Consider the following 26173-nt stretch of genomic DNA (forward strand, 5'->3'; position numbering starts at 1 on the left):
GCAACTGCATCCCCATATGCAGCTGTGGCACAGCCTACCTACCCCATCCCTCCCGTGCCACTGCAGCTCTCCAGCCACACCAGGCACAAGGTAGCCAGGTTTTGGGTGATTTGCTCCTTGCAGAACACAGATTGAGGAGTAAAAGAGATCCTACCTTCACTCACTCACATTTCCCAAACACCTGCACTTGCTGAAGCACTCAGAAATACTCTTTGCGGATCATCTGTGGGTCGCCCACTGTGGTCAAGATGAGGAATGAGTGAGAGCAGAGGAGGTTTAAGCTGGGCATCAGGGGGTGTCCTGCTCGCCAGGAAAGTAGAGAACCTCCACGGCAGGTCTTTAGGAGCAGGATGGAGAAAGAGATGTCAGGAATGGCAAAAGCAGGGCTGATCCTGCCTTTGGGCAGAGGCCTGGATCAGATGACCTCAAAGTGCCTCCCCAGGATATTTTCCATAATTTAGAATTGCATGTGCCATCTGTCCATTCTGATCTACAGAGATTTACTGCAGAAAAAAAAAGTGGAATACAACCAGTAATTATTCCTGATACAGATGCAACCTTTGTGATGGGAGAGGCATCTTATGACTCTAAGAGAGAACTGAAGCCTTAAGAGGCTAAATCACCTGTGTATGTGCCCAGACCCTCCTACCCTCCCAAGGCAGAATGCTGCCAGTTCTTTACCTCCTAACAGACCAGCCCTCAATATTCAGCTACAAAAGCATCTCATTAAGTAGGCAGCTTTCTCTGCATTTCTAAAATGAGCAGAGAGGCAAGGAACTGGTGCTGTTGTGTTCAAGTAGCTTCACCGAGGCTGTTCAGGTGCATTGATGCAAAACCTGAAGGTGGTCCATGAAGCAACCAAGCTTTCTGGTCCTAAATACCCAACGCAAGGGAGTAATCCTCCATTGACTTGTGAGAATCCTACCTAATTCCTTGACACATAACTCAAGATCTCTTTCCTGGCTTTTACTTCAGAGTCCAACAAAAAAAAATTAAGGTTTAATAGCCCATCTCCATTTTCAGATGAAAATCACACAATAAAGAAGAGAGTTAGTCACCATCCACATCAAATGAGACAGTGAACAAGAAGACCTGAAAACTGTTCAAACTGAAGATAAGAACAAACTTTGCAGGACATGAGCAGAGATGATGACACCAGCTTTCATATGGAAAAAACTTCAGTCACAGCTGAGCAGAAGTCAGAGAGCTTTGCCACATTTTACCTTGTCCCCTCTCGTGTGGGCGGAAATGTCAAACGAAAGCGAAGAGCTGAAGCACAGTGAAAATGGTGGAAAATCTGCAAAATCTTAAACATCCTGTATAGACAAGAAATCATGCAGCCATCAGTCAGTCACACAGACAGAAAGGAAGTGGTAAAGGGGGAGGTTTTCCCTCCACACAAGATGGAAAAGCATCCAGGCTCAAGACCAAAGGGGGACTGGACCCTATAGAGAGACAGGACTGAAAGGAAGAGTGAAGATTCAAAGCAGTACCTCCAAACCTTCTGCTGGGCTGAGCCTTCCCCAGTAGTTCTTAAGAGGGCTTAACCACATGGCTCTACGTGAAATCCATTATTGAAGATTAAACAAGAAAGATGAATAGCTTTCCAAAGTTGATTACATCCAAACGCAGTAGCACCAGCAGCCCTTATGGAAACATCCTATTAAAATATTAGCAAAAACAGAAATGCAAACATGGGAGACCTGGCAGGAGGCTTTCCAGCTCAGAGAGCTTCAGTGCCTTTTGAACTCACTGATAGAAGGACTGAGGCTAAAAATATCATTACTGGGCCAACATCCCCTGACCTGGTATAGGGTGATGCCCATTCTATTTTTTATGTATAAAAATACATATGGGAAGAGACAGATTATGTGCGTGTGAAAATTACAAACGTCCCACGTGAACAGCATTAAAAAGACCTGCTGCCTTTTTTTTTCACACCCTAGAATAGGTCATTTCTATTTTATATACACACATACATGTTTGCAGTTTGTACCCACATGTTTTCTCTACAAATTCAGAGGTTCACAGCTCTCCTGGTTAATTCAGAACTTAATCCATTTGCCATATTAGAAAGGATTTCATTTCCATAGGTTTTTGTGATATGTGATTACATTTATATTGACTTTTTTTATTGAGATTCGAAATAAGGTATCTCCTCCAGAGATCTAATTCAATTCAAATATTTCCCGCATCCCTGATGGTCACTTTATCTAATCTTTTTCTACTTCACTTGGGCAATAGGCTGTGGGGGTGTCTCTCTAACAGCAGGAGCTCTCTAACACCGGCCCTTCTCTCTGTTAGTTTCGCTTCTGCAGAAGAACGAATTTATCAATTACTCCAGTTCTTGAGTTACACGTGTCTGAGACTTACCAGCCTGATAAGGAACCTGAAAACAAATACATCCAAAGATCGAGTGATCTAATAGTTGGCCATCTGCTTAGGAAAATAATTTTAAATAGTTACGGCAATTCTATTGACTCTATTTACCAAGTGAGTCATGTTGTTCTCTTTAAGTTAACCCTTCCCGTCTCTCTGCGGGTCACTGCCCCAGGCAGTTTTGGAAGAGGGTGCTCAACCACCTTTGCTACTTTCAAGCTATAACAAAGCCTGCAGTACCCCTGCATTCGAGGCACCCCAAACTCATACTGCACCAGGGCATAAAAGAGCATTAAAGCAGCCGTGGTGCCCCTGGGCGACTGTTAGACCACACAAACGGCCGTGCAGAAAAATCTCTTCCCAGGAGCATCCCCGGTGAGGGCACCACACGCCAGCACTGACACAGCGGGAACGCACCTGCTGCCTCTTGCTCCCGTCCGGGATGGGCTGCGGGCACCTCCCTGGGGGCAGCTCACCCCGCAGGGCTCCAGAACCTGTGTACCAGGGCAGAAAGCCTTCTCCACACATCCTCCCAACAGCTCCGGAGACAACCGGCACCTTGCAGCCTGTTTCGCTGTCCTTCACCCGCCCTCTCCCCCCAGAACAGGGATCCCGGGCCCCCCTGTGACGGGCAGCTCACTGGGTACCAACGCTGAGAGCTCCCGGGCACAGCCAAAGGGACTCCGCTCAGAACTTTCAGCCGCTTGGCAGCGATAAGGCAAGGTCGGGGCTTTCGGGGGCAAGGAATGGGATCAGACTGCGCACAGGTTTAACGCCACCTTTTCAGTGCCCTTTTCCCCTTAACACGACTGTGAAATGCATAGAAACCTCCTTCGGAAACACTTCAGAGAAGTTTACACGATGCAGGGTGCTCCTGCGGAATCACTATTTTATGATTAAGCACAAATATCAGCCGAAGAGCTGCAGGAGGACTGGGTGCAGGGAGGCAAAGTCCAGCACCTGATGTTTGAGGGAAGATCCACGGAGCAAACATCTTGGAGCGCGGGGGTGTGTCGAGGGACTGACAATTGGGAATCAGCACTGAGTGCAAAGCACCGGCTCCACAGGGGAAAAAGCCATCCGAGCCGGCGCAGGAGAAAGCGGTGGCAAGGCAAAATCGCCCCATCTTGGGGCTGGGGGCTCGGCAGCACCGAGAGGGCAGCGGCGGCCACTTTTGAAATTCGCGGGAGAGGCAGGACAGGGACCGGGGCTGCCGAGAACGCCGCAGGGGGAAGCCGAGCCGCCCACCGCGGCTCCGGGAGCGGGGACCGCCGCGCTCGGGATGCTCCAGCGGGACGAGCCCCGCAGCCCGCCCCGGCCGGGGGGTCCCGCTCCGCCCCGGGAGCTGCACACGGGGAACCCGCCGCCCTCCCCGCGGCCCCGCCGGCATCACCCACCTGCGCTCGGGGTCCGCTCCTCTCCGGCCGCCGCGGGAGCCGTGTGTCGGTGCCGGCGCTGCCCCGCGGCCGCCCCGCTCCGCTCCCTCCCCCGCCGCAGGACGCGGGGCCCGCGGCTCCCCCTGCAGGGCGGCACCGGCGGCGCGGGGCGGGCGCGGCGGGGACAGGGACGGGGACAGGCCGACCCCCGCTCCCGGCCCTGCTCCCGTGCTCCCGCTCCCGGTAGCCCCGTAGCTTTACCTGGCGGCCGGCGGCGAGCGGGCACCGCGGGGCTCGGCGCCAGCACGGCCAGCCCGGAGCAGCATCGCGGCTGGAGGAGAGACGGACACTCGCTGAAGAGTCCTCGCTCGTCCGTGAGGGACCTGCGAGTGACCGAAGCGGGCTTTGACTGGGCTTGATCTGCATACAATGAAAGGAGGAAAGAAAGGAGAGGAGAAGAAAGGAAAAGAGAGGAGGGCTTTCTCTCTACATTGTTTTAAGCATCTACTTCTTTCCAGGCTGGAAAACCCACCCAGCGAGGCGAAGCGTGCAGCTCTACCACACAAGGCTGTGGTGGCACAGTGCAGTGCTACGGGGGACAGCGGGGCAGAGCTCGGCACACACACACAGAAACTTCACTTTCTTCTCTGCCCAACTGCCATTACTACCTCCGGAAAGGAGCCCCCGTGCAATACTGCTCTGGAAGTGTTTAAGAGTCCTCTGTAGAGATATTAAATACCTGACAGAAGTTTCACATTCCCACCGGGGAGGCAGTTGTGGATCCCACCAGCACACACGCACATTTCCTGCCCGCAGTGTCCCCGGCCAGCTCCTGCTCCTCCAAGGAGCAGACTTGGGGACAGCCGTGACTCATCTCACAGCAACTCTGAAGCAGGGAGAGAACCTCCCAAGAATTTGATCTTGCTGCTCTTTGTGGATATCTTCTAAGTTTTCTATTTTTCAGCTTCACATCTTAGCATGCAATTTATCTACATGCTCCTACTGGGTGGGCATTGCAAACAGGGAAAACCATCAGGGTGACTCCACACTTCCCACCAACCCCGTGGCAGGTCCCAGCCTATGACAAACTGATCCATCTCACTGACAGCCAGCCCAGGCCCCTCTGTGCAGGGACTGCCACATCTTGGATTCTTGTGCCATGCAACAAGTTTCCCCACCGCAGAGAGAGTTTGCTCACATCACCTTGGCCAGAAGCATTCCCACATTTGCTGACCCCCAGCACCAGCTTACCCAGCCTTTCCCAACAGCAAAAGCACAGACAATGCTTTACCTTACTTCAGTATAACAAGACAGTAGGAAAGAAACAGCAGAACTGGCATCAGCCCCTTCAGCACCAAGATCAAAACCCATGAGCATCTAAGCATTAAAAATTTAGCCCTGGCAGCAGCACCTGGCACCTGAGCTGTCCTTCCCTGCACTCTCATCCAGCTGGGAAGGAGGCAGGATGGTACATGGGCTGCCTCAGCCACACAGCTGAGAACTACAGAGCGGAGTGGAGGCCAGAGCGCTGCTCCAAACACAATGGGAATCCTCCCGGGAGAAAAAGAAAAGTCATTTTTCCCAGGAAGTTACAGAAAAGGCTGGAGTAATTTACCACACAGTGACATGTAATGGTTTTAAGGAACACATATATTGACTAGCCAAGTCAAGAGAAAAAAGCAAAAGCAGGAGACTGCGAGAAATTTAGGAGCTTCATCAAAACATGCTGCATAAACGACAGCTTTAGAAATGCCACCTGCCTACATGAAGTTTACCAGAGCTTTTTGAAAAATGCTGACAGTAGGACTCAGGCACTGTTGGTGTAATGGTCTCACATGTGCCCTGTAGTACAAGACAGTGTTTTCCCACTCCTAGTTGATACTCCATGAAATTTTATGCTGTGCAATTGTTTTTGGACTAAAGGGGCAGCTCACAATCAGCTGCCTGCCAGGCTCTGCTGGCTCTGCTCTGTGTTGCTCCTCTCCAGGGCAGTGTTTCCTGTATTGTAGAGGTGCCTCTTATCTTTGAGGATCTGGGCCAAATGACTCTCTCCCACTGAAATCAATGAAAGCTCCGACTCCAAATACTTTTAAGGAGCAGGGATACAGTTTCTAAATATGATTTTATTCCTGAATATATTATACCCAAAGCTGTTTCAGTCAACTCCCTTTATTAAGCTGTCAGGTCCCATCCTCAACACATCATCTTACAAGTTTCCCATATCACAGATGTTGATCACTGTATCTTTGAAGGACCCCAGAAATGCTTCACTGGATGTTTCTTTTCCCAGTTGTAACTCTCTGATTTTTGCAGCTGACCAGTTTTAAGATTGATGTACACTGTTGATTTTTTTTTTAAATCAGCAAGTCACAGAAGATCCAAAGCAAATGTCTGAGTACTTTCACAGGACTAGCCCCCTGACCAGCTTACAATGTTTCTTAGAAATTGCTTTTTTTCCCATAGGAGCATTCTAATACCACTACCAGAAACACCAAACCACAGGTTCCTTCCCTCACCAGCCATTCCAGTTTGGATGGCACATCAGATCCCCATTGTCACCTACTGATGTCCTCTGTGCAGTTGGGAATTCTGCAATGTTTCAAGATGTTAAAAATCACTATTGACACCTCCCAGAGCAACCGAGCCAGATCTTCTGTGATTTCTGCATGCTCATTTCTCACCTCTGCACAAGTAAATATGCTTACAAGGAGCAGCTGTTGTTTTATGTCCTATTCAGCAGTTGGATAGGATAACTTCCATTACTGTAGTAAGATCTGAAGAGATCCGTTGCCTTTCTTTTGAACTAAAAAATTAATTGGCTTTCTGTTGGCTTTATGCCATTATCCCTGTCAAGTATCAGATCACATTTCTTCTTGTGCATATTCAGTGTGTATTGTCCTTACCTTGTGCCCTCCCTTTACCAGTGGCCAACAACGACAGTAAATTGACAGTAAGGAATACAATCAGCTTTTATATTTTTTCTTTGTTTTTATAATATATGCAGGGGCGGCAGCACAAGAGAATGTTACCTTCCCTTCCCTTAGTCACTCATGAAGAATAAACTGGCATTACTGTGACTGCTGTGGCCAGGCACACTTTGAGAAGGGACTCCATGAAGAGAAAGACTGAAACCACCTGGAACCTGAACAGCTTCCAGCAGCCTCCACAGCCATGGGAAGGTACTGCCGCACACTCAGAGCTGGCTGTGAACTCAAAGAAGTCCAGCACTGCAAGGAAAGAAATTCTCCCATGTGGAGCCAGGAAGGGCTTTCTTATTCCTGAAAAGCAGAGCTGCAGTAACACACTGTTCACTATCTAAATGAACAAGCCGAACTCCTGCATTTTGGGCAGCTGAAAAGTAGTGATAAGGGTCTATTTGCACTTCTCAGACTTAGTAACTGAGCTCAAGGAGTAAACTCTAGAAAGCCTGTCCAGAATAACCCTTGAAATGCTTCCTTCAAAAAGGTGAGAGCAAAGTAAATAAAAAAACTCACGCTTGAGACCTATCGAGAAACTCACCCTTCTCTTTGGTGACTCTGCACGAGCAACAGCCTGGGCACGTCAGTGATGCCACTGCAAACACAGAACACACTCATAACAACAGTAACCGAAATCACCCTGCCACCCTGGTAAGCAGAAAATCATACCTAGGCACTGAGGCTTCCACGTGAAGGGCTGAAAATGATGAGTTTGCCTAGAACATAATCTGGAAGAATTAATGTGTTTTTTTAAATAGAAAAATTATTTCTGTCTTAAGGAAGTGATTAACACAGTATTAGTTTTGGAGCTGTTCTTTGTCGTGAAACTTTTCTTTCTACCCAGACTGAAATATCTGGTATGTGCAAAATTGCATTTAAGGGGTGCATATTTTGCAAAAAAGCATCAAATTGAGTATTGCATTAGCACATATGTCTAATGTTGTTAAGCAGGACACTTAAAATGGTGTGTTCTGACTTGTATGTAATCTCATTCCCACAAATACTGCCTGAATCAAGGCAATGCAAAACTGTGTAAGTCTAAGGGAAGGGATGAGGGCAAGGTTACTTGAGTCCTTTGGAAACACCAGCAAATCCTTCAACATTAAAGACATATATATATATATAAAAATAAAAATCCATATGTGTGTGTATATATATATATACACACAATTATTTCTCTGTCATTGTTCAACATAAAATATTTGATAGCATTTTTAAAATCAACATTGGGAAAAGAAGCTAGATTTTCTGAAGGGTGTCTCCTTTAACAAAGTTACACATGCAAAATCTTGCTGGAAATGCCCATGGCCAACATCATAATGAAGGACACTCCCCTGTGTCAAAGACTGAAGCCTTCACACAAACTGTTCAATTCCAGCACAGGAGGAGTTCAGCTTTCACCCAGGCTCAAGGAAAAGAAGCTAAAGTCAAGGTAAGATTTGTCCTCACAGGGAAATGCAAACCATATCCCCAGCACTGTTTGAATCCTGCCATTTGCACTTGGGTCAGGAACAAAGGAAGGATTTTCAGTAATTTCATGTCAGGAGTTGAACACTGTCCGTAAAAGGCACTGCCCAAACAGACCGTGGCTACATTTCTCTCACTGCTATTCAGCATGACAGACTAGGAGATGGAATTCAATCTAAATTTAAGCACTCTCTATAAACTATTAATAGAAGAAAAACTGGTAGCATGAATCATCATGTGGGAGCTGCAGAGCAACAGCTAAAATATATAGAACTTACCTTTACACAATAAATGAACTGTTGGAGTCGCAGAGCCCAGAGAAGTCAGTTGATTCTTCTTCACTTGCACTATTCTCATTTTAGTCTGAGGAGCAGTGAGAGGGCAACCTCTGTTCAACTTGACAAAATACACATTGTGGATAACCAAGCTTTGTCACAACACAAATTGGAGACAAAAAGTAGCTACTGACCCTGCTCCCCACCACTCCCTGTGAGAGAATAGCGTGTGCTGGAAATGTTGGTGCAAAATGACAGAACTTCAGGTTTATAAAGTCAAGTTAGTGTTTTAGCACCCTGCTCCAATGCCTCTGGCCAAGAGGGAAATGGCAGCAGAAAACCTTCCTTTTACACATTTCTTCTCTGCAAGGATGATAATCCAACTGCACCAGTTTGTCAGACCAGCCATTTTACAGAAGGATGTTTTGCAGCTCCTGAACTGCAAAACTGACCCTCCAATGCTGTGATTTTCCAGAGACAGCCCTGGCTTTGTGCAGTGCAGGCTTTACCCAGGGCTGCACCCCAGTGCAGTCCATGGACTCTGAGTGTGGCCCCACGGAGACACTCGGCCTTAACTCAACACAGTGGCATTTCAGTGCTCTGTGGGATATTTATTTTTGAAAAATATGATATTGTCAACAGCTCAGTGAAGTTGTCTCCAGACTGTTATGTCTCCTCCTCAAGTTTCTTTCATTTTTAAGAGCTTAACTTTTAGGCTTCTGGCGTGAGGAAAGAGCCTAAAATGGTTTAAAAAAAGGACATAAACAAGGGAATGAGTATGCACAGCACTGGAGAGAAGCACAAATATTTCCTCACACTATATAATCAATGCAAGTATCTAGGAGAAAAAATACTGTGATAAGACACTATTGTGTTCAACCCTGTTTTCATAATGAGATTAAGAAGGTGCCAAAGAACTGAAAATCCCGAAGGGCCAAGAACATTTAAAAGTCAACGTTGTATTTTTCAAACAGGGCATTTCATATACAGAAATTCAGTTCTACAAACAGGGTTCAGTTAAACCACGGTGATACAGAGGGCAATAGCAGACAAAGACTTATAAAAACCTCAACTTGGATTAGGATTGATGGCATCAGTCCCTCATCTACTTTTTAAAAATTCATGGAAAGATTTTTTTTCTCAACAAAGACTTGCAGGGGAGAAGTTTGAAAGCAACTCCTCTAATAGAGATGAAGCTAACAGAAAACATTTAATTAAGCATTATAAATGTTCTAATCTTGAGGTGCCAGGAATAGAGACACTAATTAGCCAACTTCTCCATTCAAGGTGTTGGGCTGCAGCACTGAGCAGTAATTCACACAGAAGGTACTGGAGCTTCCACACCACCACCACAACTTTCCGAGCCAATTCAGAGAACTCTCTATCTCACTGAACCTTTAGGACTGAAGATGAAAAAGAAATGGGAACACAAATGCTGGGCCCAAGGAGGGACAGTGCTGAAAAAACAGCATGAAGTGAGGGAGCTGAGAGAGGGTGAACAATGTGCAGGGCACAGAACTGAGGTCCCTTTTTGTTTGTTTGCTTGTTTTAGAAATCCTACCAGTAGCTGCTGGCTGTTAACTTCCCAGTTAGTAAGGGAAGTTGTTAAGAAAGAAGGAGCAAACTTTTAATGGTTAGTGTCTCTGTTTCAAAATAATTTTGTGGGCTAATAACACACATCTTCATGAGCTCCTCTTGTCTATGCCCTTCGTAGAACTACACACAGCTCCTGGCAACATACACAATATAATCCAAGTCTCTTCTGCTGATTAAAGCAATTTTGAAACCCTTTATGATAATTTTAACTGAAAGTTCTGTATTGCTAACCTAGTTCCTACATTGAATTTAACTGCAGAACAACCATGACTCCAATATTAGCTTTTGTGATTTAATACAATGGAATATTATATTGCTGTTGCTTCTGAGGTTTTTATTGTACTATTCCATATAACTGCAGTTTTTCATTACAGTAAGACCTTCACAATTATTTAACCAATTTTATTATATTCAACTTAAACACACTTATAGAGCTTGTTTCACATTTTTAACAAAGTTCTCTAGTGAGAGCTTGGAAGACAATCCATGAAAAATACTTTGGTTGGGGAGCAGGGATATGGGAAAGAAAAGCTGCAGCTCTGCAGACTGTGCAGTTCTAGCATTACCTCAGGCCTGGCCCTGTCCTGCCTGATGCCTCTGTCCTGAGCTCCAAATGCTCAATCCAAGTGGAAAAGTCCCTTCTAAAATGCTGCCACCCTCGCTACAGGAAAGAAAAACATCTCTTTTCTGACATGAGTTCACTACACTACATTTCTAAAACATTTATTTGCAGAAGAAGTATGAAAAATGAGGATCCACGCTTAAAAACAGGATATAAATCTATTTTGAGAACTAGAAAGAGGTTTCTTAAACCACTGTAATTCAGGGAGAATATTTCACCTCAAGAAAGGAGAAGCAAGACATTGTCTTGCAGAATAATATCACCGAGACAAAGACTTTTCTGGACTGCTGAACAGTCAGAAAACACCACACAAAACCTCAAAAAAAGAGTAAGAAATAGGTGGAATTAAAATATCTATACTAGCCAGTGTATTTCAGAACAATAATCAGGGGCTCAACCCAAACCTCTGGATATAATTTATTCCAGAGCACTTGAAATTAAACCTCTAAAGGAACACTCAAAAACAGTTACCACCCAGGATGACTGAGATCAAACCAGATTTAAGGTGTTCTGGTCTTTATTTTCACTTGGAAATTTTATTTTTAGGCATCTGCTTTAAATAGTCTGAACTGCTCTAGAGATTAAGTCCCCAGTCCCTCTCCAGCCCAACTCCTTTAGAGACAGAGAGGGAGTGAGCGCACAATTACCTTACTTGGGTTGAGTTAAGCAACACTGGAATAATTCTACTCCTGCAACGTCTGAAGGAAGTTGCCTAAATGGAACATATTCTCTGCAGTTCCCTTCTCCAGGACAATACAGGCTAAGCAGATGCCTCAAACATGTCCCTCTTATCTCAACTACTCACCGTCTTATCACTTAAACCCCTCTGGGGGTAGATACTGTGAAGTGTGCTGGTATAGCAAGAGATACGGCTTCCAAAAAAATCCTGAGGTTATGTGCACACAAGCCATTCACACACACTCCTCATCCACAGCAGATGGATCCCCCCAGCTGCTTCCTGTAACACTTCTGAAAAACCAGAGTGCCAGAAATAGTGTTCAAATAGTCCCTTTTGTAGGGGCTTCGCTCAAGAAGACAAGCACACGTTCTGCTATTTGCAATCTTTATTTCAGGAATAATTAAGAAGAAAACATGGCAACATTGGCAAATCGAAGGCATACATACTAAATACTCATACAGAATACATTATGGAGAAAGTAAATGCCCAGATCTTTAGTGGTCCTTGCAAACTAAAAGCATATTGGGTCCTCCAAAAGGTTTAGCTTAACACAGGCTTGCTGACTTTTTAAGTTTCAATGATTAACAGCTTGTGCCTTTCAAACCAGAAACGAAACCAGGGTGAAATACAATCGGAACATTTGTCCAAGTTCTCCTCAAACCTGTATTTCTCAGCTCTAACCAGAAGCAAACAAAACGGTTTTTCCTCTTTATCATTTAAATAAATACACTAATACACCACCCTAAGTATCCAAGACAAGCACTTCTTGAAACATGTTCCATTTTATTCAGAACCTGAAGTACATTTAGGTACACACACGTTTATACATGTGTGTACATATATGTACAATTACACATTTATGCAAACCCTCTCTATGAAAAATGTCCATACATGTCAATGTGTGTGTGTAAACTATTCAAAAGGGTTCTGGGAAAAAAGCAAAGTACTTGTTGTCTAGAACAAGAATTACTAAACCCACACAAAGACTGACATAAAACAGTTGTGTTTCAAGGAAGAGTAAAATGAAAACAAATCAGAAAAGCTGGATGGATGAGAAGAGCTTTTAAGAATCACTGTTTTTTACATCATCTTTAAAGGCCATGGAAAATGAGCTTTAGATTAGCTATTTAGGAGATATTATTACTGGCTGCAGTGTCATCTCAAACAAGGTTAGTCCTTATCCAATATAGTGCTGTGAAGTCAGACTGAGACATCAATACAATCCTATTCTTTCACGAAATCCAAAGTTCATCACACTGCTCTGTCAGTTCTGCCTCACACCTGGACTGCAAGCACCCTCACCCGAGGGGTGGAGGTACCAATTAATGCCCTTCTGATTCTGATCGGGAGAGTTGCCCAATATTAAATGGGATCACCACCTTATTTCAGACACATTGAACAACTCTTGATCACTACTGACCTAAAGTGAACTTACAGTCTGGAGGCAAACTAGTCTATGCCTTGTTTAGTAGTGTTATTCTTTCTTCCCATTAGATAACACAGAAAAAACACTTCTGTTCAAAAAAACCCTTCAGATATATATAAAAGTGCTACTTAAAGACATAAAAATTAACCTTACAAAACACATAAAACCAAAAGTTTCTAACAAACTGAAATGTTGTAAGTCACAAGGATTAATCACTTGAGTATGTTACATGTACTTGTGCCCTCTTAGCTGAACTGAGTCCCAAGTAACCATCCTAATTGAACATATGCAAAAACTGGAAACCATTGAAGGCCTCCAGAGAAATTTCAACAATGGAAGAAAAAAAAAAAAAAAAAGAAGAGCCTCTTTCTCCCTGTTTGTTGAAACAGAGTTTAGAATCAAAGCTGGACCATCCCATTACTGCAAGTGCAGTCTACAGTGAGAACAGGTCAGTTCGTGATCCGTGGAACCAGGACTGCCAATGGCTCCTCTGCAGCAGGAAATGTCCACTGGGCTCCCTCACTACCATATAAATACACCAGTTACATGCAATTAAAATAATACATAGATCACGAGGGTGAAAATGCACAGAATACATTGCTATGCTGGGGCAGAGCCAGTTTTAAGCCTTGGCTTCCCCAAACAACTTGCTCATATTCTAGAACTATGCAAAATACAAAAGCCTTAGAAAAGTGCAACAAAACTAGCTTCATGACATTTTCCTTTCCATTTCCATAAATACAATCTCATAAAAATATTATTAAACAGAAGCATACTTCCCAGTGGAGAACTAACGTGCCACATTTCAGCCTTCAGTAAATGATTTTGCCTAAAATGAAACCCCCTGAAAATAGGGGATTAAAATGAAACCAGCTTAATTGCATGAGGCTGCTGTAATAGTCTGCCAAAATTCTGCCCTACTGTTCTGCATCCCTAAGTCCTGCTGGAACTGATGGGAACTTTATGTGCAACTGTGGCAGACAGTGGCCTAAGGGTAAGGAATATTCCAAGTAAAAGCTAATGTCAGTTGGAAGAAAGTCATCTGGTATTCATAGGTTTTACTGAAGTTTCAGTGGGAGGAAATAATTCTAATATCACAGAATGAATTAACTCGAGGAGGGGAGGACAGTGGCTTTGTCAAACTGAGTTCAAGGGTGTTGCAGCCCAACAACTGGCAAGCATAGCAAAAACATAAGGAAAGAAAGACATTCGTATCAATTAACAGAAATCAGAACTGTACAAACCTCAATCTTTTAAGTTATTTAGCATTAATTATCAAAAGCATACTTGCTACATATTCAAGATGCTTAACATCTCGGCTTTGATAATTATAAGGTGTACTACAACACTGATTCTGAAATCAGGGAATACAACAAAAGAAACTTAGATGAAGGAAGGACTGGGAATGTCCAGCAAGCAACACTCTAATTTAAAACCCATCCAGCCACTCTCCTGTGAAAGCAGAAACACTGTTAAAGATACTTTTCTAAACAGGGAAAATCAAATGTATTGAGATGTCTATGTTTTGCCACTCAACACACACTAACTCAGGAAAGCATGTCCAAAACTTACAGAAGAGGAAGACACTTTAACAGCACTTCTCACAAAATAATTTCTCATACTGGCTAATATTACTGAGCACTCATACACTAATGTAGCTTAAAGAAAGGAACTGCAGAAATAGAGCTTGGCAGAACGTAAAAATAAAACAGAAATAAATACTAAGTCAAGGGAAGGACCACAAACAAACTATACAGTTAACTCAGTCTGTACATGAACATTACTTATCTTAAAATCCTCTTTCTAGGTTACCTCAGCAAGACCATTACTCACAATAGGCAAAAAATAGCATAAAGGTGTACAACTGCATTCCTTCCCAGAAGAATTTAGCCCCTTAACAGCTCCTGCCTGATGCAGCTGCAGTTCAGCTGTGGCTGTGTTAGTTACAAGAGGCAAATGAGAAGTAAAGTCCCCACAAATCACATGAACACAGTTTTAAAGGCTTAACTTTAGCCAATGCATAGCTTCACACCAGCCATCCCAGGGGGCAGCTTTGGGAGATGCTGTCACACACCACCTGAACACCAGACAGCCTTCCCACACCAGGCACAAGAACACAGAAAATAAGAAAAACACCCAGAAGTTCTCCAAATCTCCAACTTCCCCAACAATCTTAGTTAAAATTAGGGTGTAATAAAAATTGTGCCCTGGGCCAATTTGGTACAGAAATAGAGAGTGAAAGTAATTTTTTGGTGATGCAAAAGAATCCAAATGCCTGAAGTGTTGAATCACAGAACTGAAAAAATAGGTAAGAACTTAACGCTGAGATCAGTCACAGAAATGAGTCTCCAATGAGAATTTTTTCTGTCACAGCTACACAATTTATAAGGCAGATCCTCAGCAGTTTAAACCACTGTACTGCACCATTGTAGCAAGGGCCCGATTTATTTCTCCTTATGCGTGTAAAACCAGAGCACAGCTGCTGCCAGGGATATTAATGTGACTTTACACCAATAAATTAAAGTCAAGTTCATTTAGCTCTGGCAAATTAAGGGCCTCCTAAACCATGACAATGGACTTTACAGGAAAACACAGAGTGGAAATATTTTATAAAATTGGAGACAACAAAATTATCAGAAATGCTGCATGTAACTCAAAGAATATATTTTATGCAAAAGAAACAAAAATCTCCCCTTAAATCAGAATCTGATGCAATTATATACTACATTCTGGATAGCTTATCCACAAACACAATTTTAAAAGGGAAAATTTCACTCACAGTTTTTCAGAGGCATGGAAATGAGAGGGCTTTTGTGAGGGCCAGAGATTCACACCAAAGATACTAAATTAGTGTTTCTATTTAAGTAGACAACCAAATCAAACACAACCAACTGAAAACCAAATCAAGTGTAACATCTACAGATCCAGAGGATGAACCAGCTGTACCTGTATCAGGATGTCCAACAGCTCCTTTAGTTGCCCACCCCAGCCCTACAGCTGGTAACGAGTAACCCCGATATTGTACAGCACAGGCATTTGCAAGGCACGTAGTAAAATGCAATAATATAAATGGATGAGAAAATATTTGTCCTTTTTCAGTACATTCAGAAATATTTTCTGGATTAAAAGGAAAGTAAATCAGCATAAACTTGCACTTTACACGATGGTGAAAAAACCAGGCTGTTTCAGGATTAACTATGAGTAGGAACCAAACACAACAGTATCTTCCAGATATCCAGAAGGGATACAGCTATTTTTCCTCTTGAAAAACTGAATGTGTTTTGAACCTTCAGAAAAAACCTGTTGCAGAGTGCAGCAGGGCATTGTGTTTGTTTTAGATCTTCCATTGCTTCATTACTTCCACCCAGCTGTGCAGCACCTCAAATGTAAAGGCTCAGATACATCATTATACAAAAAACTCTTCATGAAGCCCAGTGTTCCTGGGCTGAATTCACAGAGGTTTATCAGACAGATCACACCAAGAAGAAGTTTACAGAGCTCTGAAGTTCCAAACAAGATCATTTTTATCATCACTGCTAGCTTTTCTCTCTCTTTCTCAAGACCAGCAGCTCTTTTTAACAGAAAGCATCTGGCAAACATGCTTTCTCCTTTTACAACTATTAGTGTTATTGCAGTTAAGGACTCAAACAACATTCCAGGTAAATGAAGTTGACCATTGGACAGAAAGCAAATCAGCTCAAAGCTCAAGTTACCTCACCAAAACAGGTCAGGAGTGAATTTAGACCAAGAAATGCTATCCCTTTTCATTAGAAAAATATTTTTTTAAATCTAAGGCAATGAACAAGACAATCATAGATAAGGATATCTGTTCAGAGGATAAATAGAAGGGGGTTTTAAACACTAAGTGGCAAAATCTGGAATTTAGTAGTAGTAGTAGAATACAAGACAGCAGTAATGTGTATTTCCAATAAGACTATTCTTACTGAAACTTAAGAAATGAAGCAAATTCTGTGAAGAAATATTCAGAAGAGAAAACTGCATTTCAGACTTTTATTAAAATCTGTTAATGAAGATTTTTGACTTGAAATCTCTCTTGCAACGAGAGTCTTTAGATTGTGTTGGCTCTTCAAATGCACCAGTTAATAATCTGAGGGTATCTAGGCTACTTCTAGTGCTAAAGAGCTGTAAGAACATAGGAGCCAGTGCTGCTCTGAAAACTTCTCCAAAGTCCCTCAGTGCGTGTTAAGTAGTTGTTTTACAAAGTTTCATAATTCTCACAGGCACATATCAGTGTAAGTGTATATTCTTATACAATGCTAGACATGCTGAATTATTACTCTTCACGTGGGCTGTGTTCTTCAGATGATAGTTTTTGGATTTGGCAATACTTTTGAGTTAAATCTGTGCTTTTATACCATGAAGAAGTTTCACAGATGCCAAGCACAGTTGCATTCACTGGGTTAACATCTATGACATTCAAACTGTCCTTAACAGTCGTAAGAGCACCATAGGAAGGGCAGATTCGCTTTCCTTACAACGGAGTTACTGCGCTGGAAGAGCCTGTGCTTATAAACTGCAGCTGTTAACAGAGCTCACTGCTCAACTTGGCTTCTGCTTAATATTAATGAGAGATGTGGCTTAACTGCTGATGAGTGTTCAGAAAAGTAAGAGGCAGAAGCAATGACAGAGTGAAGTCTTCCCTTGGTTCGACAAACAAGATGACAACAAACAGCTTGTGACAAATGGATACATGAATTCTGAGCCATTAACATTCCACACAAGGCCCTGAAGTGCCAGGACGTATCAATTCAATGATCTCTAAGGCACTTAAAACTCTTTTGCCCAAGAGCTGCTAAATGAATTCAGGTACATTTTAGGAAAAAAAAAAAACAAAAAAAGAAGTTGAGCAGACTAAAGTTTCTCAATTCTGTCCTTGTGACAGTGAGTCATTTCCACGCAATATTTGAGACTACTGGGTGTACACACATTACATCAGTTCCTCCATAGTTCTGGTCACAGAACATCTCACCTTCTGTCAGTCAGATGAGGATGTGCAAGATCAATGAAAAACACACAGGAAACATGGCAAAGCTGGATTTTGAGATCAACTACTTCACTGTTACATCTTATTGAAAATATCTTCTCTGCAGAGAAAATGCTATCCCAGTTCCAAACTTGTCCCACAGATATCCGTGATGTGTGCTCGTATTGCTGTAGAATAAAGCCCAGGGTAGCTGAGTGTGCTGTACAGGCAAAGGTGGAGAAGAGGGAAGAACAAGCCATACAAGGGTTAATTATTGATTCATTTCTATCATAATGGAAGCACAGGGAGTTTGCACAGATTCCTTGAAGTAGAGTGTACCCTGAAAGCCAGGAGCTGCATGTGCTAGTGCTTACAATCCATAAGATAAAGATGAAAGCCACATCACTGTGACAGAGGTAGGCCTATAATGAAGCTTTAGAATGAAGACTTCTTCTGTGCCAAATTTTTCGAGGTATCAAGAGCACTTTTCCCCTCAATTTGTCATTATGGAACAAAAGCTTGTTTTCCTAGAATATTGTGCACATTTTAAAGGATGGAAAATAGCTGTATAGGCAGTAACTAAGTTACCATTAAGAACTCTACTGCATTGGGCTGCCATATGCTGTGGGTAGAATATTCAGACTCTGTGGTATCAGGATGCTACAGAAAATTCAGTAATATGATGCCATGTTATCCTTTTCCTTCTCAAAGCTTTATCTGTACATTCAGTCTCCTATGTGCATTCATCTCACTCTCCCAGGAAAGAAAGCTTCAGGAAGTCCGACTGGAAAGGCAGCACATAAGTAGTCCAGGCTCTTTAGGCTACATAATTAATCTGAATAGCTTAATAACTTGGGTTATTCCAAGCACTGTGGCAACAAGTTCTCGCTTCCAACAGTTGTTTCCAGGCTTAGTAGCTGCAGCAATCTGAGGCAATCCAGGATAGTGCCACTGAAGTTTGAGGGGACTCAAATGTTGCCAGTTTTCAGTGAAATTGGGGATTAGCATTTCAGTCAGGTTTCCATCTGGTAGCTCACGTTGGTTCTATGCCGTGGATCTGCTCGGGGTTCAGGTTTCAAAGTACTTGTAAATGGCTGTAACGTACAGCATGACATTCTGCCAGTCCGGCCGCTCCGTGCGCACCATCTCATTGATGTCCTGTCACACAAAACAGACCGGGCAAAATCAGCAATGATAACCTGCAGAGCAGTGGGGTGGTGTTTTCACACGTTCCTGGGGATGGGAAATCTGTCAAGTTTCCACCATGTAAAGCACTGATGAAGAAAGCTCTGTTTTGTTCCATACATCTTTGCATTACTTACAAAATGTAATTAATAGCATATCTGCAGATAGGCATTTTGATCTTAAGCCAACAAAATAGCCAACACTGTGCATGCTTGAGCTTTCCCCCACTTGGTACAGTTGGTGTAATAGTCAGACTTGAGTGTTTACATACCCCTACACCAGCCTTGCAAATCAATACAACCTACCCAGGAACTGTGAGCCTGGAATCAAGGCCCAGATATTAAAGCTAAAATCCAAAATTCCTATCAATAAATAACTGAATCCATTTTACAGCAGACTACTGTACTTTAGATTACTGTATATGCATTTTTAAATAAAGAGACAAGGAAGAGGGAAGTTTACCCCTCATTTGGGTATTTGCAAGAGACAAGCTGACAGGGCAATTACCCTGTGTGTCATAGTGACAGTGTCCCAGACTGACAGTGAATAAGCAGGGTAAACAAAGCCTGATCTACCCTCTTCAGCACACATAGAAAGGAAAAGAGATAGATGTAGCTTCTAACAATTTTTGCTTACTGTAAGGGTCTATTTGTAAGCTTTGGGTGAGGGAACCTCCAGAATTCAAAACAGAGAAAGTTGAAGTTTTTTTAATTTTCACATCAAAGTAGCTGAACACCTTCTTCTACAGAATAATTTCCCCTTGCATTCCACTACTATTTACATACAGGAGTTTTCCCACCCTTCTCCTCCCTGCACCCATGTAATACGGATAAGGAAAAAATCCACAAACATATGTATCATAGACAGTGTGTATGTAGGTATGTAAATAGATACAAATTCTTAAGATGGATCCAATTTGCACTTAGAAGATTTAATTCCATTCAATTTGCCTTTTTAGAGTCTCTGTGATTAAGTACACTACAAAAAGGAAGGACAGACAGTAACCATTTAGACTAAGGTTGAATTATGTGAGCATTACTGCAGTTATTTTCCACGATCTCATTCTTACATCAGCACTTGGTAAGAAACTTCCACATTTCAAATCACTGCCAAAGTCCAAGTACGAAAGCCCCAGAGCTGCACTGCCATTGTCAGCAAACACAATGCTGGGGGGGTAAAGGCACTGATAAGGATCAAGGAAAGTGTTATTTTTAAAAAGGTCTGTTGTATTATTAGTTGCAAACTACAGCAGCTTTGTTAGAATTTAGGCTGCAAAAGTATCATTTAAGTATCATTTGTGACACTGGCAATGTGAGCTGAGTTTTTGTGACCATTCACAAGGGTCTGGGATACTGCTGATTCCACACCTTCAGAAATCTTCCTTTTCTATTAAATACTGTACTATTGAAAACTAATTGTTTTACTCTAAAATTTGTGTAAGACAGCTCATTATAAGTAATAATTGAAAAAAACCTTGCAATTGTTTGCAATGACGACAAATTAGAAGTCTTAGCTAAGGAGACAAATCTTGACTCTCCTACTGCACTGAGCAAAAGAATAAATTACACTGCTTGATTTGTAGCTCCAGAGTTCCAAAAATCCCAAATAATTTGAAAGTAGGTCAAAGGCAGGACAGAATTAATGGATTCTTGAAAACTGTATCACATACCTACTTCTCAAATTATTCTCAAACAAATCCATTGCCTTTATGAATATTTCTTAGTTTATCTGCTCTGGCTATTGCTGCTGCCTTTGCTGCACCTGCTGGTCCACAAGTCTGTATCTCAGTCATTATTTAATGCAAAAAACCATGTCAGCTCAAGATATTGATGACAGTGGGTTTAATACACAAAGTCACTGAGGTAGGGATTATCTTTTGTGTTATTCAGTCGAGTATGATACAGGGGCAATAACCTCTACTGAGCTCATCTGCTGCTATTTTTAAGTATAAAGCACCCAAGTCTTCCAAAACAGAATAAGTTTGATTTTTATAAATGGATCATAATTAATTCAATATGCATTTAAATCTTACCAGAGTAGATTTGATGCCAACACTTTCAGCTGCCTGAAAAGCCAAAGTGAAATTTCTTCTCTGCATGAGATATAACAACATGTTAGAAAACAAGGAAATACTATTTCAAACATAACAAAGTGGTGTTAAGAATGTTCATAGTAATGCTGTTACTTTTACTTTAAATGGAGTCTGCAATTTTATTACAGTAATTTAAAAAGAGCCATGGGAATGAACATGCTCTAATATTATCAAAAAATTTATGGAAAATTTTTATTTTTTTTCTTGTGTAGAAGATAATTTTGAAAAATTGTTGTCAGTGAAGAACGACTGAGTTATAAAGTAGTAAAGAATAGATTATGTATTCTTTAAAAAGGACAGCAGCTCAGTAGTTTGAAGTGTTTTTGGAAATCCTAGTAACACTGACTTTTTTGTTCAGTCCCAGGAATGAGATTTTTAACATCTTACCTTGTCCTGGCTGTTTAGTTCTTGATAGGGAATATGGGCTGGGAGGTAAGTGTGGAGCACTGCACAGAAAGCCAAGCCATCATTCCAGCTGCTGCTGAAGTTTGTTATGTCAATATTCTTGAAGGAAAAAAATATAAGCAATATTAAAATCATAATCTAACAAGATATGAGATTCTATCACTCCATCAATATTTTTTTTTGAATACCCTTGAAGAAACTGGCACAGAATGTGAACAGCCCAATACCAAAGTTCTGTGGTAAGAAAGCAAAAGGCACTACTACAGAGAACAACAAATATTAATATCAGGTAATATTAAGCTCTCTTTCAAAAAAAAAAAGTGAAAAATGTGTGTGTCAGTGTGTGTTAAAAGGTGTAAAATGTTGTGCTAGAGAGGGTAAGAGAAGAGATTTGGTGCAACTGTACACCCCAAGATAGAAAAGCAAATGAGTTAAATACATACACCCCAAATCCCTGATCAGACAACGTGCTCATATCTCTGTTAATGTTCATTTACTTTTCTGCTTCTACTGCATTCATATCCAGACAAAACTGCAAAACTGCTAACTGACGAGGACAAGTATTTTCTAAACAAACCATTTCTCTACAGAAACTGATGTGAACAAGATCACAAACAAAAGTTAACTTTTATTTGGAAATAAAGACGTTCCAACAGGTTTATCACTGATAGTAACAGGGAATCTTTGGGATTGAAACTGGAATTGAAAACTGCTGTTTTGCACTCTTGATCTTCTAGTTCCCGTAGGAAACTCAGTGGCACTGGTAAATGCATCTCCTGAGACTGTATAAATTATTAGAGAGTCAGCCCAGTCCAAGAGAGTTATGAACAAGATGCCTCAGTGACCTTTTAAATTACTGTATATTTGGCTGTTGGCAGTCAAACAATGTTAGAGAGGCTAAGTGGAGAGCAGTCAGTTTAAACTTTAATTAGGAACAACCAGTAACAACAACTCATGTATCTTTTAGGCCTTTATGGAGAAATATAAATATGCTTTAATATCTAACTCATTTAACTGGGCTCCAGCAGAAGCTAACCAGCTCCATGACTTAGTTTTTAAAGTTTTAACATAGCAGGAACTAAAACCTCCAGTCAGAACTACGATGGCACAATCACACGAGCCAACCTTTCACCTGACAGCAACTGAAGTCATCACTCATCTTTGACAAGACACTAAAACTTGCCATTCCTAATGCAGAAAACTCCCCCCAGAACCAGTGTTCCTGTGCCAGACAGGCTGAGAACAAAAGCACTCGTATTACTCGTCAAACCAACGATTTGGACTTCAAATGGACAACAACCACAATTCCTCCAACAGAGGAAAAAAAAAAACAAAACTAGAAGAGAATGTGAGGGAAATCTCAGTTTCCTGCTCAGCTTTAGCACTTCTCACACAGAGTCTCCCAGTGCAGGTCCAGGCTGTGGTGATGTCAGTGTACGTGCTGGGGCTCACAGTGCCCAGGGCAGTGGTCGGAGCCTCTCCGGCCGCGCTGCTCCCTCCCTGCCGACGGAAACGGCATTGTTGGAGACCCCCAGTCTGTGGGAACATGCTCTTCACAAAGCTTCCTCCAGCCACAGGGGTGGGAAAATTTAAAAGCAAAAGGAAAAAAAAAAAAAGAAGGAAAAAAAAAAAAGCTCTCTCTCCTTTCTCCTTGAGAGAGACAGGAAATTGGATTTAAATTAATGCTTGGTTAAAACTTTCTCAATGATACTTAAATTAGGGAAACATATGGAACATACAAGATGAGATTTAAGGGAAAAAAAAGGAAAAATATCAGACTGTTAAAGCCAATGAATTCCTATTTGTGTCTGTTTGCAAAAGTTACTTTTTGAAAAGTTTCTTCCCCCTACCCTGTAACCAGTAAGGCCTCAGCTCACATCTGTGCCAGTAATATGGATAAAGGTAGGGAGAGAGGCTTTTTCTGGTCACAGTCATGTGGCCATGTTACAGCCAAGCTGGCTATAAAATCAAGTGTGAATGATCTTGTTTGCTTTGGTATAGAATCCATTGAGGGAGAAAAAACTCAATCCTGGTTTTCACCCTTTGGCTGAAATATTCTCTCTCCTTCCCTGGGATGGCCAAATGATCTGGGAGGGGGAGGAGAAAGATCTACACTGGCACTGTCACAGTCAAGCTCAACACAGATCTGCTTGCACATTCCTGCATGCATCCAGACAAACTACTGAAAAAAATGTATTAGTTAAACCTACTGAAGAATATTGGCAAGTTCTTAAGTCTCAGAACTACAAGGATAGATATGATATTCCTTAATAAAGTAAGGACGAATGCTGAAGCACTGCTAAATCTAACAGTTTTAAACATATTGGTTTCCAATCCAGTGACTTAATACTGAATATGGTTTCAACAAGTACCTGTTGAATTGGTATTGTTGCAGAATAGACTCTCCTTACCATTGACTAGGAGTCCATTAAAGTCAGTCCCCAGATACTGTACAAATAAAATGAAGTTTGATAGTACATTGCCTCACAGAGCTGACACAATGTCTTTTTTCTCTCCCAGGTTGCTCCATAAACTTCAGAGGAAGCCCAGCAACATTTATTTGAAAATTGAAGAGTTTTGAACCTAAACATCCCCAAAGCACAGCTGAGATCTTGATACTGAAAGAGGGATGGGAGTGTACAGAGCCTTTAAAGTGAGAACAGCAGCTCACAATGGAAAGGACACAGAAAGGAGAGGAAAAGTAAGAACGTTACAGCAATAAGGTGAAAGAGGAGTCTTTGCAACAGTCAAGATGGTCATCAACAAGCAAGAATTCACTCATTAGAATGAGAAAATAGGAAGCTGCAGTGATGTGTATGAGATCACAAGGACCTGCACCTGAGACTTGACCCTGTGGATGAAGAAGGAAGGCTTGTGCTCAGGATATATGAAAAAAGAAATTGCAAAGTATCAAAATAGTCTGGATGCCCTAGAAAACAGACCTATAGAACAACTGGGGCTGAAAACAAAAGCCTTCACATGATTTAAAGACCAGGAGGAGCACTCACCTCCAAAATCTAGAGGCATTTTTCATAGTTTTGTAAGTATATTCCTTCACATCAACAGAGGAGAAAGAAAATCAGGACAAAGTTGTACTGAAAATGGAAATTGAAACTACAACAAGAGAAAGTCATCTTCCCTTAAACATTACCGTTGTATAAATGAAAAATTTCACTTTAAATGATAGTAACTATCCATAGAATATTGAATTCTGAATATAAACATTGGAAAAAAGGGCCATTAAAAAAGTGCATCTACAAGTTTGGTTGGTTCTCAGAAAAAAACCCTCAGGATACTCTATTTTTCTAAATCATCTTGTAGGGTCCAGCTTTTATTATTAAGACAACAAGCAGAAAACAAACCCATCATCCAAGAATTTTAATGTATCCAGAGAAGCTGAATTAAATACAACGGAAGGAAACAATTAAAAGGGACTGGTTTCTGTTTCCAATTGCTCTGAGCATTATGAATTATTATTACCTCTCAGACTAAAAGAAGTATAATATTGGTCAGACAGTAAAAAACAAATCTAGAAACGGGACAGATCGTCATTTACACTGAAAATTTAATTTTTCTTTGAGGGCTTTGAGCACATAACTGTCACATTTAAATACAGCAAATTTTATTTCCTAAAGGCTTTTAACTACTTGTGGTTTTCTGAAAAAGCTCGGTCAGTATAATGAAATCAATCTTGCATTAAGCTCCCATTTCTCAAAGAACTGATGGTAAACAGAACATCAGCCTAAAATCTCTGACATAATTTCTTTGTTACTGCTTTTATTAAGTAATTGGCTCTATTAAGGGAATTGTGCTGGAATCTAATCCAGAATTATTCTTCAGGCCATTTCAGACCACAAAGTATTAAAGCAATTGAAGGACATACTTTCAGATAAATTGTCGAATGAAGAATAAGTTTTTCTAGAGACAGGTGAACTAGAAGGAGATTTATCAACTCTTGTCTATTAATGTTTAATGCTTAGACTGGGAGTGAAGTCACCTCTAGTATTTGGGATAGATGCTTTTTAAAAAGGCAATTCTAACAAAACTAATGCAACAGGCAATTGTCATAAAAAGATCTGTGCAAGACATTTTCCAACCAGCAATAAAGAACAGAGTTAAAAATTTGTAAGATCTTTCCAGAGACAGAGCACAAGAACATAAGGGGGAAAAATAACAGAACATCCTGGTAGATCCAGAACCAAGAAACATTTCAAGCATGACTCAAGCCCCTATTAAACTGGAAACTGCAGAGTAGGAGCAGTCACCACAAAATGAGTATCCCCTTGCGCCCATAGAAACAAAGAATAAGAAGATTCTTCCTGAAACAAGGCTGAAATGTAATAGGGACACACGATCAATCAGCTTAGGCTGAAATACAATAGTGGTTAAACAGTAAATGAACTGGATTTCAACATGAATCAGAAGTGCAGTAAAGGAGGCCAACTGTGTCCTGGGCTCCAGCACAGCGAGGGATGGGATCCCTGCATCCTGCTGGGCCCTTGTCAGTCTACACCTGGAGAACTGCAGAGAGCTCTGGTCCCTCCAGTTCAAAACAGTCACTGAAAGAACAGGGTCCAGCAGAGAGTTACCAAGATAATTAGAGAGCTGAAGCAAGGTTGAAGGAATTTGGTTTATTCAGCCTCAAGAAGACTCCGGAGAGATGTGATCTGAGTGTCCCATAACTAAAAGGCAGTTTTAGAGAAGCTGAG

The 26173-nt window shown here is 41.7% G+C and overlaps 2 protein-coding genes across 4 annotated transcripts in view; both read right to left on the minus strand.

Annotated features, from left to right (window-relative positions):
- Positions 1-10882, minus strand: part of ADORA2A (adenosine A2a receptor) — a 35107-nt gene extending 24225 nt beyond the window's left edge. Inside the window, exons 1-4 of one of the 2 annotated variants that reach the window (XM_027696781.1) lie at positions 10638-10882; positions 8479-8563; positions 7403-7461; positions 7275-7328 (exon numbers count right to left, since the gene is read on the minus strand). The gene's annotated coding sequence lies outside the window, so the exon portion shown is untranslated. Of the gene's footprint in view, positions 1-3776; positions 3821-7274; positions 7329-7402; positions 7462-8478; positions 8564-10637 lie in introns of those variants that run through there. The other variant, XM_027696782.1, reaches the window with a different exon arrangement.
- An 857-nt stretch (positions 10883-11739) lies between these two features.
- SPECC1L (sperm antigen with calponin homology and coiled-coil domains 1 like) overlaps positions 11740-26173 on the minus strand; it is a 66487-nt gene continuing 52053 nt past the window's right edge. For both annotated transcript variants that reach the window (XM_027696716.1, XM_027696717.1), the window contains exons 14-16: positions 21447-21563; positions 21000-21059; positions 11740-18940 (exon numbers count right to left, since the gene is read on the minus strand). In XM_027696716.1, the coding sequence (XP_027552517.1) occupies positions 18851-18940; positions 21000-21059; positions 21447-21563 (267 nt within the window). In that variant the 3' untranslated portion in view covers positions 11740-18850. The remainder of the gene's footprint in view (positions 18941-20999; positions 21060-21446; positions 21564-26173) is intronic.

Source organism: Neopelma chrysocephalum, unplaced genomic scaffold, assembly GCF_003984885.1.
Source record: "Neopelma chrysocephalum unplaced genomic scaffold, ASM398488v2 Primary Assembly neopelma1_116, whole genome shotgun sequence".
NCBI classification, from domain to species: Eukaryota; Metazoa; Chordata; class Aves; order Passeriformes; family Pipridae; genus Neopelma; species Neopelma chrysocephalum.